The 15,219-nt window shown below is 44.4% G+C and overlaps 1 protein-coding gene and 1 non-coding gene across 2 annotated transcripts in view; one reads left to right on the forward strand and one right to left on the reverse strand.

Moving 5' to 3' along the window:
- Sucla2 (succinate-CoA ligase ADP-forming subunit beta) overlaps window positions 1-7,488 on the reverse strand; it is a 47,276-nt gene extending 39,788 nt beyond the window's left edge. Inside the window, exon 1 of the mRNA XM_032917516.1 lies at window positions 7,354-7,488. Coding sequence (XP_032773407.1) covers window positions 7,354-7,443 — 90 coding nt within the window. The 5' untranslated portion in view covers window positions 7,444-7,488. The remainder of the gene's footprint in view (window positions 1-7,353) is intronic.
- A 675-nt stretch (window positions 7,489-8,163) lies between these two features.
- Window positions 8,164-8,235, forward strand: Trnae-uuc. The gene has a single exon. It is a non-coding gene; the product is annotated as a tRNA-Glu (tRNA).
- Window positions 8,236-15,219: the final 6,984 nt, after the last annotated feature.

Raw genomic sequence — 15,219 nt, forward strand, 5'->3', positions numbered from 1 at the left:
TGCTACGTTAAATCAAGTAAACACAACAGAGTAGCTTGCTCAATTATACTAAAGCTTAAGGCTGGTCTACAGTTAAATATCAAATGTTACCCTTGTAGCTTCTGCTTCCTCCTCATCCATCCCTAGTCCTATCTTACACCTGGGCTTTATTATCATATCTCCATCAGCCTACAGGAAATACCTACCTAAATGATAACTTCAGAGGCTCTAAGGCCAACCTCCTCCACCAAACTGATTCCCAATTGTTTTCTCTATCCTCCTCTGAGATCTGTCTGGCATTGGATATGTGATAGCTGAATATTTGGTACCCGTCCACACTTCTTCCAAGAGAACATAGCAACCACAAACTCCTGCCCTTTTCACCCTGTGTTGAATATTCCTTCATTCTATTAAACATTTAAAAAGCACATAGGAACTAGACACAGAATAATGAAATTATCCTCTACTGATGAATTTTTTGTATATTTGCACACAAGGACACTCAGTACACAAACATGCCAGATGACAATAAGAACGAGAAAGAGTGCTCATACAGAGAGAAAACTGAAACATCAGAATTATGACCAAAAAGCCAAAAGGGCAGTTCCAAGAGTAAGTGTTTACAGTCCAAGTGTGGGGACCTAAGAGTAATTCTCAGAACCCCTGCAAAAGTCAAAGTTGCCCTCTGGCCTCCCACGCATGCACAGTGGGTAATTCTCACATACATCCCAACACATGGACATTTTAAACACACACAGACACACATTCTTTTCCTTATTCAACAAAATGTCAAGGAGAAATGTCTACTATACCTTCCAGCTAACTTCCAGCATTCTGCACCAAGGTCACATCTCAGGAAGCACTCACATCAGTTACATCTCGAGCATCTGTCAGAGTCTAAGCTGAACCTAAAAAAAATGTTGAAATACCTGCCTTCCTTTTTAAAGGAAGGCTCTCAAGGCTTTCAACCTCAAGGCAATACACAGAACAAATAAGCCACAAAGACATCCCAAGGCCACACTGACATCTAACTCTTGAGCTTTAGCTGTCACTTCCATTACTTCCGAAATCCAACACACCGAACATAATTCCCATCAAAAAGTAGAGTATCAGAAGGGTTCAATTTGAAGGGCAATATACAGGAAACAGATATGGGTGTCTCTGCCAGAGCCCTACTGATACAGATGAAGATGCTTGCAGCTAACAGTCGGACTGAACCAAGGGACCCCAATGGAGGAGTTAGAGAAAAGACTGAAGGAGCTGAAGGGCTTTGCAACCCCATAGGAAGAACAACAATAGCAAACAACCAGAGCTCCCAAGAGCTCCCAGGAACTAAATCACCAACCAAAGAGTACACATGGAGGGACCCATGGCTCCAGCCACATATGTAGCAGAGGATGGTATTGTCTGGCATCAATAGGAGGAGAGAAGCCCTTGGTCCTGTGAAGGTTTGTTTCCCCAGTGTAGGGCAATGCCAGGGTGCTGACGTTGGAGTGGGTGGGTGAGAGTGGGAGCATCCTCATAAAAGCAGAGGGAGGGGTATGGGGGAGGGGGGGAAAGGGGATAACATTTGAAATGTAAGTACATAAAATAAGAAAAATAAAATTGAAAATAAAGAGCAATATAGAAAGTCTGTTCCTTGAAATGAGTTCTTAATCCATAGCATCAAAATGAAAACTGTTTCTTAATGTGCAAATTCATGAACTCCATTGTCTACAAAACCAGAATCTCTGAAGCGAACTCAAAGAAATCTAAACTAGTAACAAACCACTTAGCTGAATCTTAAGGATGCTAGTTTAAGAACCTCTAGCCTAACAAGCCAATCACTCTAACAGTAACTTGTTGCTAATTCATCTAGTTAAATGCTGGCTAGGGTTGGCAACATGGTTCAGTGGGTAAAAGTGCTTGCCATGAAAGTCTAGCAACTAGAGTTCAAAACCTCAAAACCACAAAAGGTGAAAGGAGAAAACTCCACAAACCCCATGAGCACAGAGTTTACACACACACACCCTGTGGAGAGTGGGATAGGAGAGGAGAAGGAAGAGGAGGAGGGGAGGAACAAGAAGAACATGAGCAAGAACATGGAAAAATAACAAAAGCCTGGCTGCCATCTCAATAACTAACTCAATACCGTGATTCAGAGTCACTCCAATGTTAAAAGTCAGCCACTTCCCACTGCTCTGACGTCTCTCTGCTGACCTATCCCTAGACAATAGCAACCGAAAATAAGTCTAATACCTACCTAAAGGCAAATATAGTAACATTCACAGCAGGCTTACTCATTAAGACAGAAAGGTAAATGCCCCAATTGTTTACCAACGGGTTAAACTATAAGTATTTATATAATTCATGGGGGGGGGATTAAATCAGTGAATTAAAGTCACAAATGTAATGCTGAAGCAAAGATGCCAAAGAAAAATACTAACTTCTATGATATTTTCTAGTTTCTATTACATTCATTTATGTATGTGTGCACATGTCATGGCACATATGAAGAGGTCAAAGTCAACTTGCATGAGTTGACTCACAACTCTCCATGATGTGAGTCCCAGGTTCCAACTAAAGTTCAAACTTGGGGCCACATATCTTCACCCACTGAGCCATCATGCCGGCCCCTGTGTTCTCTTTTTACATACTTCACACTGGTAAAACTCAGCCTGTGGTGGCAGAAGTCAGAATTAGTGGTTACTTTTCAAGGGGGTATTGATAAAGAGAGGGGGACAGGGCTCTCTGTGAGCTGACACCAGCCTTATCTGAGTGGTGTCTTAAAAGTTGTACAAACATAAAAATCAATCTAGCCATTAGATTAAATCATGTATTTTATTGCACATAAACTATACCTCAAAATAAAAATACAGGTGAAGAAAGTACCTAGAAAAGCCTGTCACACTAATTTTTAATGTTTCTATAAGAAGACAGTGTGCCACTAATGTTACAAACGTGAATGCTGGGGCTGAGCTGCCTCAGCACATACTGTCTGTTGTTCTTCCAGAAGACCCAGGTTCTGTCACCAGCACCCACACTGAAAAGCTCACAACTGCATGTGACTCCAGCCTTGGGGAATCTGATATTCTCTTCCCCATTCTACAGGCATCCACACACATGTGCACATACCCAAGCATAGTCACATGTATATACACACAATTAAAAAGAAAATAATCTTTAAAAATATGTCAGTCAGTAGTCTACGCCAGTCGATGGTACCTCCGGAGCTGCATGTATCAGGAGGAATTAACCACAGAAACAGAGCCCCACTCCTAAAACAAAATCTGAAGATACTGTAGGGACATCAGAACCTACACATTAGATGTTCAGTTTCAATCAACAATAAAGTTCCTCCATATGACTATAACTTGGGTTATTTGGGGAAAGATCCTATTCCTTGACAACTGGGGGGTGGGGGGGGTTGTCTTGGTTTGGTTTGAGATGGTCTAGGCTGGTCTGCAACTCTAGGAATCAAGTGATCCTGCTATCTCAAATCCCAAACTGCTGGTACTACACATACTATAAGTTCCAAAATTTTTATTCTTAAAGATACACGTATAAGTACACAAGGTGAAGTGCCATGATATCTTCACAGAGTATCACGTACTTCTTCTGAACTACTTCTCATGTAGTTCAGCAAAAAGAATGGTATGATTTCAGAGATAAATATATTCATATAATTTTAAGATTATAAATTTAATTACAATATTTATCCCTTGCCTTGCCTTCCTCCCTAAAATCTCTCCCATATACCTCTTTTCATTCTCCTTCAAATTCATAGTCTCTTTTTTCACTACTGATTGCATTTATAGATATTCATATAATTTTAAGATTATAAATTTAATTACAATATTTATCCCTTGCCTTGCCTTCCTCCCTACAATCTCTCCCATATACCTCTTTTCATTCTCCTTCAAATTCATAGTCTCTTTTTTCACTACTGATTGCATTTATAGATATACATATAATACAGATGTATTCCTAAAAGGAGCTGTTCAGTTCAGCTAACCCTCCCTGTACGTATGTTCTCAGGGACAATCATTGAGCACTGAGCACCTAAGTGATGTGCTCCTCCCTGCAGAGGGACACCTTTTCCATTTCCAGTTTTCTTGGCTGCCTAGAGTTCTCGGAGTAGGGCTGAAGCCCTGCGGACTTTTTCATTCCCTTTGGCATGCACAGTGCTGTCGCCCTTGGTCAGCCCACATGGGCGGCCATGCTGGTGAGACTTTATGGGCACAGCTTCTGACATTACTAAAAGACACACTCTCACAGCAAACTCCCTCGTCCTGACCCTCTGGCTCTTACAATCTTTCAGCCCCCTCTTCACCAATGTTCCCTGAGCCTAAGGTATGGGAATGTTCTGTAGGTGTATCCACTGGGACTAAGCTTCACAACTCTGCATTTTGATTGGCTGTGGTTTTCTGTAGTAGTCTCCATCGTTCCAAAGTGAGGTTTCCATAATGAGGGTTGAGGACTATACTTACTTACCTGCAGGTATAATATGAAATGCTAGGGATTATGTCAGTTTAATAAATTAGTAGTTATAGATTCTCTTCCAATAATCAGACTCCACTAGCACTAAGTGGGTAGCTAGGTTTCCAGTATCAGGCATGGTCTCCCTCTTACTGAACAGGTCTGAAATCTAACTGGGGTTGATTACTATCATGGTATGTGTGCACTGACTACACTTTAGGGTTAGCATGCCATGGTGGTCATGTTAAATATAGTATATAGTTAGTTCAACAGGACTGCTGTTGGCCTCTCTCCTTTAGGAAAAATTGTATGGAGCCTTCTAGTACCAAGAAAACTAGTCTCCAGGGAAAGAGCATTTGGATCAGCCTCAGCTCAGAGGTCTCCTGGCCCTTCTCTGAAGTACACGGTGTCTTCAGGAACAGACTTACTTATCTTCCACCTCTTGGGGGTAATTAGAGACAAGAGCAATAGGTTGTATGTTTTGGGAATTTCTTGGCCAACAACTCCAAAGAGGGCTTCTTGTGCCTGTTGTTGGGAGTTTTGTTCAGGTGGTCTCAGGCTGTTAGATACACGTGTATGTTTTACAGATAAAGCATATGGAGTCAGGTGATGATGCACACCCTTTAACCCCAGCACGCAGGAGTAGAGGCAGTCCAATCTCTTTTTAATAAAAGCATAGATTGCAAAATGTTAAATACTACTGTTGGAACATTTTCATTAGTTTGAGTTTGGGCTTTTGTTTATTTGATTTGTTGTTGTTGTTAAGACAGGGTAGGGTTTCTCTGCGCAGTCCTAGCTATCCTGGAACTCATTCTATAGATCAGGCTGGTCTTAAACTCAGAGATCCACGTCCAACTCTTTAAAGAATTTTACTGTCTGAAGTATTTAACAGCACTAGCTGTTGTCACTTCAAATTTCATTGGTTTTAAAGTTCTGTTGGTAATTCAAATCCCTGCATAATCCCAAGGACTGGACAGAATCAGAAGTTGCAATCAGACAGGAGCAGGGAGTTTTGGAGTTCTATTGCAGTGGCTGTGAGTAACAACAATGTGTTGTCTGTTTTAAAGCAAGTGGAAGCTACAGTTATACATGCTGTCATCATAAAGAAATGACAAATGCAGCTGGGCATGGTGATGCACACCTTTGGTCCCAGCACTTGGGAGGCAAAGGCAGGTGGCTAAGTTCGAGGCCAACCTGGTCTACAAAATTCCAGGATAGCCAAGGCTACACAGTGATACCCTGTCTCAAAACAGGAGGAAGGAGGGGTACTTAATGAAAAAGAACATTCCTTACTCAAAAAAATAACCAGTTCCTGGACAAACCCAGAAGTACCTGTCATAACCTGGGTTATTCTCCACACAAATACAAAAAACTGGAAAACCAGAGGAATGACTGTTTTTTCTTTCCAAGACAGGGTTTCTCTGTACATCCTGGATGTCCTGGAACCTACTCTGTAGACCAGGTTAACTTTGAACACAGAGATTCAAGTGCTACGATTAAAGGCCTGAGACACCACCACCCTGACCAGAGCAATAATTTAAGTGAGCTGAATTACTAAGTTTAATGTGTGACCTTAAAGAAGTTTCCTCCTAAGACACTGTGTCCTCATCTATAAGAGCAAGATTTCAGACTACTAGCAAACTCCAAAGACACACTCTTAATGCTGGGGTAAAGGGAAAAGAGTTGAAATAAAGACAATGTATTAAACATCCCATAGGGAGATGCAAAGGCCCTTTTAAAGGAATTCCCAAATAGATTAAAAACTATTCGAGTAAAAACCTATTTGTTCACTAAATCCTTATCCTCTAAAAACTTGACAGCATTATTTAAAGAAGGGGAGGGGCTAAATCTATCCCCTTCAAACATAGCCAAAACTCTAACTATCTTAGAAAGCTGTAACTATCTTCTGTAACCTAACACTGGGGGCCAATTTTTATGGGGCTTGTTGTTGTTTAACTGATTTTTGTTCTTTTGTGACAGGGTCACCTGTAGCCTTGACTGGCCTTGAACTCTCAATGTAAAAGATGACCTTGAATGTCTGACCCTCTTGCCTCCACTATGAGTGCTAGGATTACAAGGATGCTGGGGATGGAACCCAGAACTTCCTACATGCTAGGCAGGCACTCCACCAAATAAACTGCAACCCCAGTTTTCATGTTCTCAATGCTGTAGAATAGACACGAGCACACAGCTTCAGAAATGGACAGTTATGGAATTAAACCCTCGCCTTGTCTCGTCTGCTATGTCTCTTAGGCCAAAGTACTTCTACAAGCCACCAGAACGTCATCAATGGTGCCTGGCCTTAATGACACCCCCAGTGATGTTGACAAGCCTAATGACCTTAGGACAAAATCTGATACGCTCTAAATATCGAGAAACAAAGCAACAAAAAGTAGGTACCTACGGTCTGTCCAGAAGTGAAGTCCTCTAAAAGACTCCTCCCTTACTCTCCCATCTAGCCAGCTGGGAAACTTAAAACTCGATACCAGCACTCACTACCAGGACTGACCGATCAAAACACAACTAATTGGGGAAGGCAGGTAGGCCGACTCTGCTGTGTTCCGAAGTCCTTCCCACCCACGACAGTTCGCGGGACCTGAAAGTACACTTGAAGGACATCCCCCTCACCCAAAAGGGGCCCAGAAGCGTTGGCCCTGCCCCCAGTCTCCTCAAGGAGCGTTCCGGCGGACTCCCGCAAGCGAGGCCGACAGCCAAGACGCCCTGCCCGGGCCTCCTGAGGACAGGGGCTAGAGCGGAGCCGAGATGCCTGAGCGCCAGCTCGCAGCCCTGGCCGTTGCCTCTGAGCATCGCAGGGAACCCCGGCCGGGCCAGGGCCACGGAGAACCCCGCAGCCGGGTCGCGCCCCCACGCCTTGCCCGCCGACCCCCGAACCTAAAGCGAACAGGGCTGACTTACCTGGGCGGTGGCTCGCACTGTAGTCTGCGACCGGTGGCTCCTCAGGGCGGCCGCGGCCAATTGCCGGCCGAAGAACATGGACGCCGCCATTTCTGAGTCCGACCCGTCCCCTCGGCACCGCGCAGGCGCAGAGCCAGCTGCTCCAGAGGTTCACCCGGGCCGTGACAAGGACAATCCTCGGGGCGGGGCCTCGGGTTAACCCTGTCGCTGCCGGACTGGCCTGCTTTGGCTGGCACAGAGCAAACTTTGGCCCTCAGAACTTTCACCTCAGTGACTTGGGGCCACAAGGCCATCAGAACACTTCCTAGAGAACTGTGACGTCGCTACTTCTGACTTCTTACCTTCTCTGAGTCCTATTAGTCTCACCTGTGAAATGGGGTTAATTAGTGAGAGCGAATGTATGCGTTGAGCCTTTGATACATCAGATACCAAAATAAAACATAATAAAATAATAAAGACAGCGCCAATGATACTCGAAAGACTATTACTCACTAGTTACTGAAGCGGACCGCACTCTGAAAACACTAACAAAGTATCTTCGAGAGAGCTAGGGAGATGACTGGTACGGCTATTGCATGCAACTGAATTCCCAGCACCCATGTCAGACAGCTCACCAGGGCCTGTGGGGTCTGAAACCCTCTTCTGGCCTCCCTGAGCACCTACACACACGTGCACATACATACAACAACGCATACATAAAATTAAAATCACTATCACATTTGAACTGAAAAAGATATTAAGTGGGGTAAACCAGGACGCAGAAAGACTTGTTACATGTTCTCTCTCATTTAAATATGCTATCTTAGAAGCTCCCATATGGTCTAGCGGTTAGGATTCCTGGTTTTCACCCAGGCGGCCCGGGTTCGACTCCCGGTGTGGGAATCTCATTCTTTGGAGTTGGGGATTTAGCTCAGTGGTAGAGCGCTTGCCTAGCAAGCCCCTCAGCTCCAAAAATAAAAAAATAAATAAATATGCTATCTTTAAGTGTGTGTGTGTGTGTGTGTGTGTGTGTGTGTGTGTGTGTGTGTGTGTGTAAGGGTTAGAGGCCAGAAAACTCCAGAGGACCCCATGAGAGGACAAAATAATATGCTTGTGGTGAAGGCACAGTAACTAATAGGACACATGTGAGAAGGGGCAGGGAGGTAAGGGAAAAGAGGAGGAGAATCAACCAAAACTACATATAAAAATGTTGTAAGAAAACCCATTCGGTGTATGCTAATTTTTTATCAACACCACAGTTTATTTGTAAATATGTTAATTGTGTCAATAATCAAATTGACAACACTTTATACAATTTCCTTGTATAATATTAACATCATAACAGAAAACAATCCACTATACTGAGTTACAGTTTTGGTACTTTCAAATCCTTTTAATACAAATTGTCCTTGAAACACTGTGAACATAAAAAGTAAATGAGAGTGGCAAAGGAAAACGAAGGACCCAGTAAGGGAAATCATTTCCCCCAAAGAAATACAAAGCCATCTGGTTACATGTTAAACAAGAAAGGCTCTAAGGCAGTGGTTCTCAACCTTCCTAAGGCTGTGACCCTTTAACACAGTTCTTCATGTTGCAGTGACCCCAACCAGCACATTATTTTGTTTTACTACTTTGTAACTTGTTTTGCTGTTATGAATCATAACAAATAACTGATATGCAGGATATCTGATATATGACCCCTGTGAAAGGATAATTTGAGCCCCCAAAGGGGTCGAGAACCCCCACAGGTTGACCTGTTGTAAGGAATCAGATGACTCTAACTTCTTAAGTGATATAAAGTTGCATTTCTTTAGATACATTTGTGAGGCGAAACTAGACCTTTACTAAACTCTGTATGCTAATTTTTAAAATATACCCACCCAAGGCTTGCCTGGTAGTATATGCCTCCAATCCCATTGTAATGGAAGCTATGGTGGGGAGGTCAAGAACTCCAGACTACCCACAGTAAGACACTGTCGTAGAAAGGGATGGGAAGAAATACCCCACTATCAGGGGACCCATCGGCATCCTGTCGGGGACGGGGTAAGGGTCTCATGAGGCCTCACCCCTCCTTGAAGACTGATTGAAAGTTAATGGTTGGCACTGGAGGGCCAGTTTATTCTGTGGAGTAGCCTACATTCCTGTAAGCAAGCCTAGTGAAACTTGTTCAGTCATCAAAGAAAAAACATGAAAGTGAAGCCTGCAGAATTGGGAAAGAAACAAAAGACAAAAATGGGTGAATATGACCGAAATGAATTATATAGGGGGGCTAAAGAGATGGTTCCACAGTTAAGAGCAGTTGCTGCTCTTCCAGAACATTCCAGTGTGATTCCCAGCACCCACATGGCAGTTCACATCATCTGTAACTCTAGTTCCAGAGGATCTGATGCTCTCGTCTGGCCTTCCAGGGCACCAGGCCTAAGACTGATACACAGACATGCATACAGGCAAAACACTTGTACACGTAAAGTGAAATTTTAAAATGTATTAGATACATGCATGAAATGCTATAATGAAACACATTATGGGTAGATAAGATATGCTAATAGAAATATTTTTAAATAAAAAAAACAAAGCAAGAAAACCACCTCAGGCCCCATCCAGAGGAAATTAGGGATTTTTTATTATAGTCTCTAGGTGGAGCAGACACATATATCATCTTCATTCCATTTCCTGGCACTGTAAGAAAACACCCTGACAAAGGCAACTTAAGATAGGAAAGGGTTATCTGGCTCACGGATCCAGGTTACAGTGCATCCTCCTGGGAGATCAGGATGACAGGAACTTGAAACAGCTAGACCCATCCCACACACAGTGAGCAGCAGTGGGTTATTGCCTGCACATGTGCTCAGCTGTTCACGTTTACTCCCATATAAACCAGATCCCTTTCCCAGGGAACACTGGATCTTCCCACTAGTTGGGAGTCCCCCAGAGAGATGCTCACAGGCTTGCCTAATCCCTTGTTTTTAAATATGTGGGAGAAATACTGGGGGTGTGGCTCGTTGGCAGAGTGTTTAACTAGCGTACATGAAGTTACGGCGTCATTCCCCAGCACCACAGAAATTGGACACAGAGTCACATATTTGTAATGTCAGCATTTCAAGTGTTGGAGGCAGGAGGATCAGAAGTCCAAAGGTAACTTTTGACCACATACTAAGTGCCAGGCTGTGGTAGTAACATTTCCTGGGAGGTGGGGGAAGTTGGGGGAGGGGGGGAGCCTGCAAACAGACTGAACTGTTTTTAGACTTAGAAGCCGAGTTAATGATATTCCTTGAGAGCATTTAAGACTGCATACTCAACCTGGTATCCTACTTTGTATTCTACCTGTTTTGAGTTTAACCTTCCTTAAGAGTAGGATATACCAACTTTACTGTCTTGGATGTCTAACAGCATATGTTTTTACAACCTGAGTCAAATGCTTAGCTTTACTTGTAAGTTATATACTCTTCTGTGCTCTGAGCTGGATTAGTGTGTGTGTGTGTGTGTGTGTGTGTGTGTGTGTGTGTGTGTGTGTTGTGATTATCAAGCTACCTTAAGACAAATACCTTGTAAAGGTTGGAAGCAACATGGATCTAAATTGATAACATCTGCTTGCAGGGTTGGGTTGGTTGGTTGGTTTTGTGAGAAAGAGTTCCTCTGTGTAGCTCTGGCTGTCTTGGAACTAGCTCTGTACACCAGGCTGGCCCGGAACTAAGAGATCCACCTTCGTTAAAGGATGAAAGGCATGTGCTTCCATGACCTGCTTCCCAATAGCCATTTTTAACCCCCTACTTCTAATTTCATTTAATTATCAGCAGTTGACTTTATTAATCTCTAAAGTGCACCTGTTGGCAAAGGACTGGTTTTAAGCTACAAATAAATGCATAGGGTTTGAACTGAAAGAAGCTAAACTTTCGGCTTTCAAAAACCAAAGCTCAGAAAAACTTAGGAAAATGTCACACACCAGGAAAATAATTGCAAGTCCTATAGAGACAAAAAGGCCAAAAATAGAAAAACATGATTTCCCACTGAGTTTCAATCAGACCTTGACTACTTGGAGTCCTACCCAGTGACCTGTGGTGCCTTACCCCACATGGCCAAACTCAGGAAAAGCAAAAGACATTATGAAATTTATAAGAACTGGGCATCGTGGTGCACAACTTTAATCTCAACACTCCTAAAACAGGGACAGGAGGATGTCTGTGAGTTCCAGGACAGTCAAGGTTACATAGAGAAACCTTGAGTCAAAATAAAATAAAATAAAATAAAATAAAATAAAATGTATAAGATGGTGAACTACCCACGTACAACCATGTCACTTCACTTAACTCTTAAGGACACACCACAGCCCTAGAGAGGGGTTGATTTTCTGAGAATTCTCTCATTACCCTTCTATCCAAAGTACCCTTCCTCCTCTCCCCACTTCCTCCTCCCTACCTTCCCTTTCTCCCCGCCCCACCCCCGTGCATTTGTGTGTGTGTGTGTGTGTGTGTGTGTGTGTGTGTGTGTGTGTGTGTGTTTAGACAGAGTCTCTCACTGAATAGATATGGCTGGGCTGGAGAACCAACAAACCCCAGCGATTCTGTCTCAGCACTGGGATTATGGGTGTGCAAGACTGTACCTGGCTTTTTACATAGGAGCTGGGGATCTGACTTCAGTCTTATGTTTGTACAGTAAGCATTTTAACAACTGGGCTATTTGTCCCAGCCCCCACTGCATATACTCTTTTCATTTTTAAAAAAAATTATTTTATTTTATGCATACAAATATTTTGTCTTCATGTATGTCTGTGTACCACACACATGCCTGATGCTCCCAGTGGGCAGAAGAAGACATCAGATCCTCTGGAACTGGAGTTATGAGGATGGTTGTGAGCCACCACATGGGTGCTGAGAATCGAACACAAGTCCTCTGTAAGAGCACCAAGTGCTCCTAACTGCTGAGCCATCTCTCGAACAGGTATATTCATTTAAAACTCTTTATATCATTTCTGAACTGGTAAATACTTTTATCCCCATACTTGGAGCTTCTTATTCCTGGCCTGACATTTTGGTGGCCTGCCAGGGAAGTCTCCTTACAGCTCTTGGCTTCTCCATTCTGGTGCTATATGGGCGGCCAACTGGCTCAAATGCAACTAAAGATCTCTGCCTGGGACTGTTCTCCAGTGAGATCTGAAGGCCTCTGAGCTGGAATTCCAGACTAGTTTGTCCATCAGGTTAAAGCCAAGAAATGCCTTTCAGTAAACTGCAGAGCGCTTTACTTCCGCTTTGCGTCTGAAGGACCCTGGCCAAGGCTGAACACTTCAGTGGTACCTGAAGACAAGAGAAAAATGGAGTTAGTCTACGAAGATAAAGAGCCGCTTTCTTCCTTCTGGGAGCCTCCTCGCTCTCAACATGTGGGAGTGTTGACAAGAGCAGCTTGTCCAGGGCAGGTACACACAGTCCGTGAGGACTCCCTCATTCCTGCCTCCCGTCTCTGCTTTTCCCTTCTGTGCTTTCCTGAGGGAGAAAACAGGACACGTGGCTATGGCGTCCATGTGTGGCTTTGATGTTCACATCTGCCATTTTCTTTCCCCACCAGATTCCCTGATCCAAGATGTCCACAATTTTTACTTTCTCCAGAACAGGAGGGTCTCCGGTTTCTCACAGCTGATCTGTGGCCAGTTTCAGTTTGTGAGGCTCGTCTGGCCTGGCCAGTTGGACCAGTTTAGCTCCAGAGTGAAACCAAGTTTTACCATCACAGGCTGGGAGGTGGCTGCTTCTCTTGGCTATGTCCCTAAAGAGAGCACAGCTCGGGAGTCAGTTCAAGGACATCAGGCCTCACTCTCACACTCAGAGAGGTCTGATACTCTCTGGGACCTGCCCAGGCTACACACTGCACCTCTGATAGGACCCACAATAGGCGTCCCAGCTTCTACTTCCTGACTCATCCTGATGATGGGCCCTCAAGAAACCTGTACAAATCTGAGCCTCTGGTTCTTAAAAAGAGAACTTCTTTCCCTTCTAACAAAATTTTCTCCTCATACTCTGCCTGGACCACGAACACTGGCTGCCTAATGGCACAGTGGGCACCAATCCCACCAATCCCGTCAGGTCTCTTGATGTTGTAATTTAGGAAATGGCTTTGTCATTCCTCTGCCCAAGCTTTCGGGGCCTTGTCAGAGATTCGTTATCTATAAGAGGGACGCCATATGTGCCTCGTCAGATTCTCTTCCTCTGGTCCCTCTCCACCACACTCGGCCACAGAGGGCATCCACGTGTTCACTCAGCCCCTGCTCAACATCGGACTCCTCTACCAACAGACACCTCTTTGCTTATCCTCGCCCTGCCCCCTCTCCTTCGCTCTGCACCCAAAGCTCTTTCTAACTGCTCCCATCCCCATCCAGGTGAATTCTCTCAGTCAGCCGCCCACTGGGAAAGTTCATACAGGAAATGCAGGAAATGAATCTTTCTGCTTTACAAGGTGGCTAACCTTGTCATACTCAGAATATCCCCTTCCCTGTGGATGACCTGACTCAAGGACAATCCTGACCAGGGTCATTAAGCCAGGATATGCCACCTTCATTAGAGAGTTCCAAAAGGCTGCCGTGGCCTGTATAACCTTACGAGATGCCTACATCATCTGACTGCTTGCTGCACACGAAAGAGGAAGAGTGCCAAATCTGTTCTTTCAGGCACACCAGGAAAATAAGGCTCACACTTTTCACCCAGATACGGTCTGCTCAGGTTTCACTGCCAGGCTTGACACAACGCCCTGCCAATCCTATCGAATCACCAGCGTGAAGAATGAGTGGGGAAGGTTTGCTGAAGCCTTGTCACTCTATTCTATTAGGGGGCTGAAAGGGCCTTTACTTAGCCTGTAAACTACCAAGTGATGGGATACCATGCATGATCTTCTGAAAACCCTGCATGTTTCAGTCTAGAGCAGATGAGAGCGCACAGTACACTCACCAGATGTCAGGGGCTCTAGCTGACCTGGCTGTGCATTTCATAAGCTAAGTGTCTTCTGATGTTAGACAAAGGCTTCAAAAACTAGGCTAGAGACTCCAGATTCCTTTCCCTACCTTATTAAACACTGCTTCTAAGATGTTTAATTGTCTTTAACAATGAGGGAGGGATTGAGGGACAGGAGAGTCAATGCTATGGAAGAAAGGGAGAAAGGGACAGGTGAAATGAACCACAGTAGCAACTGCTTCCACCTTGGTCATCTCTCCAGTCACCATCCAGTTCAGCCTAAGGAAACCAATCCACCACCCCACCCCCTACCCTCACCCCACCCCACCCCCACCCCTGAGTAAAAGGACTCTTTTCTGCTCTCATAGGAATCAACTAGGACAGTTGTCCCGGCCAATTTTATGTTAACTTGACCACAAGCTAGAGTTATTTGAAAAGAGGGAACCTCAATTGAAAAGAGGCCTCCATAAGATCTGGCTGTAAGGTTTTTCTTAATTAGTGATTAATGGGGGAGGGCCCAGCCCACTGTGGTGGTGTCGTCCCTGGGTTGGTGGTCCTGGGTTCTGTAAGGAAGCAGGCTGATAGTCTTATTGTAACTTGTTGGCCTTGTTTAGTTGATATCCCTGAGAGGCCTGCTCTTTTCTGAAGGAATATGGAGAAGGAGTTGATGTCGTGTTTTATAAAAAGATAAGAAAGACCAGAGATATGTTTTATGAGGTAGGTATGGTATAGAGGAAAGGGGTGTCTCTGTGGGGCCCAGGATGAGGCGTCCCTTCCCCCTCTGAGGTACCAGCCACATGATGGTATAGAATAGTTTCTTCAGGGCACCGGGAGGGGAGTTGAGAGAAAGGCAGAGAGAAAGGGGGGTGGTGTGGGGAAAGGAGTAGAGGCTAGCCATGAGCACTCGGAGAAGGGGAAGGGAACGGGGAGAGAAGAGGCACAAAAACAAGAGGAG

Source organism: Rattus rattus, chromosome 12 (assembly GCF_011064425.1).
Source record: "Rattus rattus isolate New Zealand chromosome 12, Rrattus_CSIRO_v1, whole genome shotgun sequence".
Taxonomy (NCBI): domain Eukaryota; kingdom Metazoa; phylum Chordata; class Mammalia; order Rodentia; family Muridae; genus Rattus; species Rattus rattus.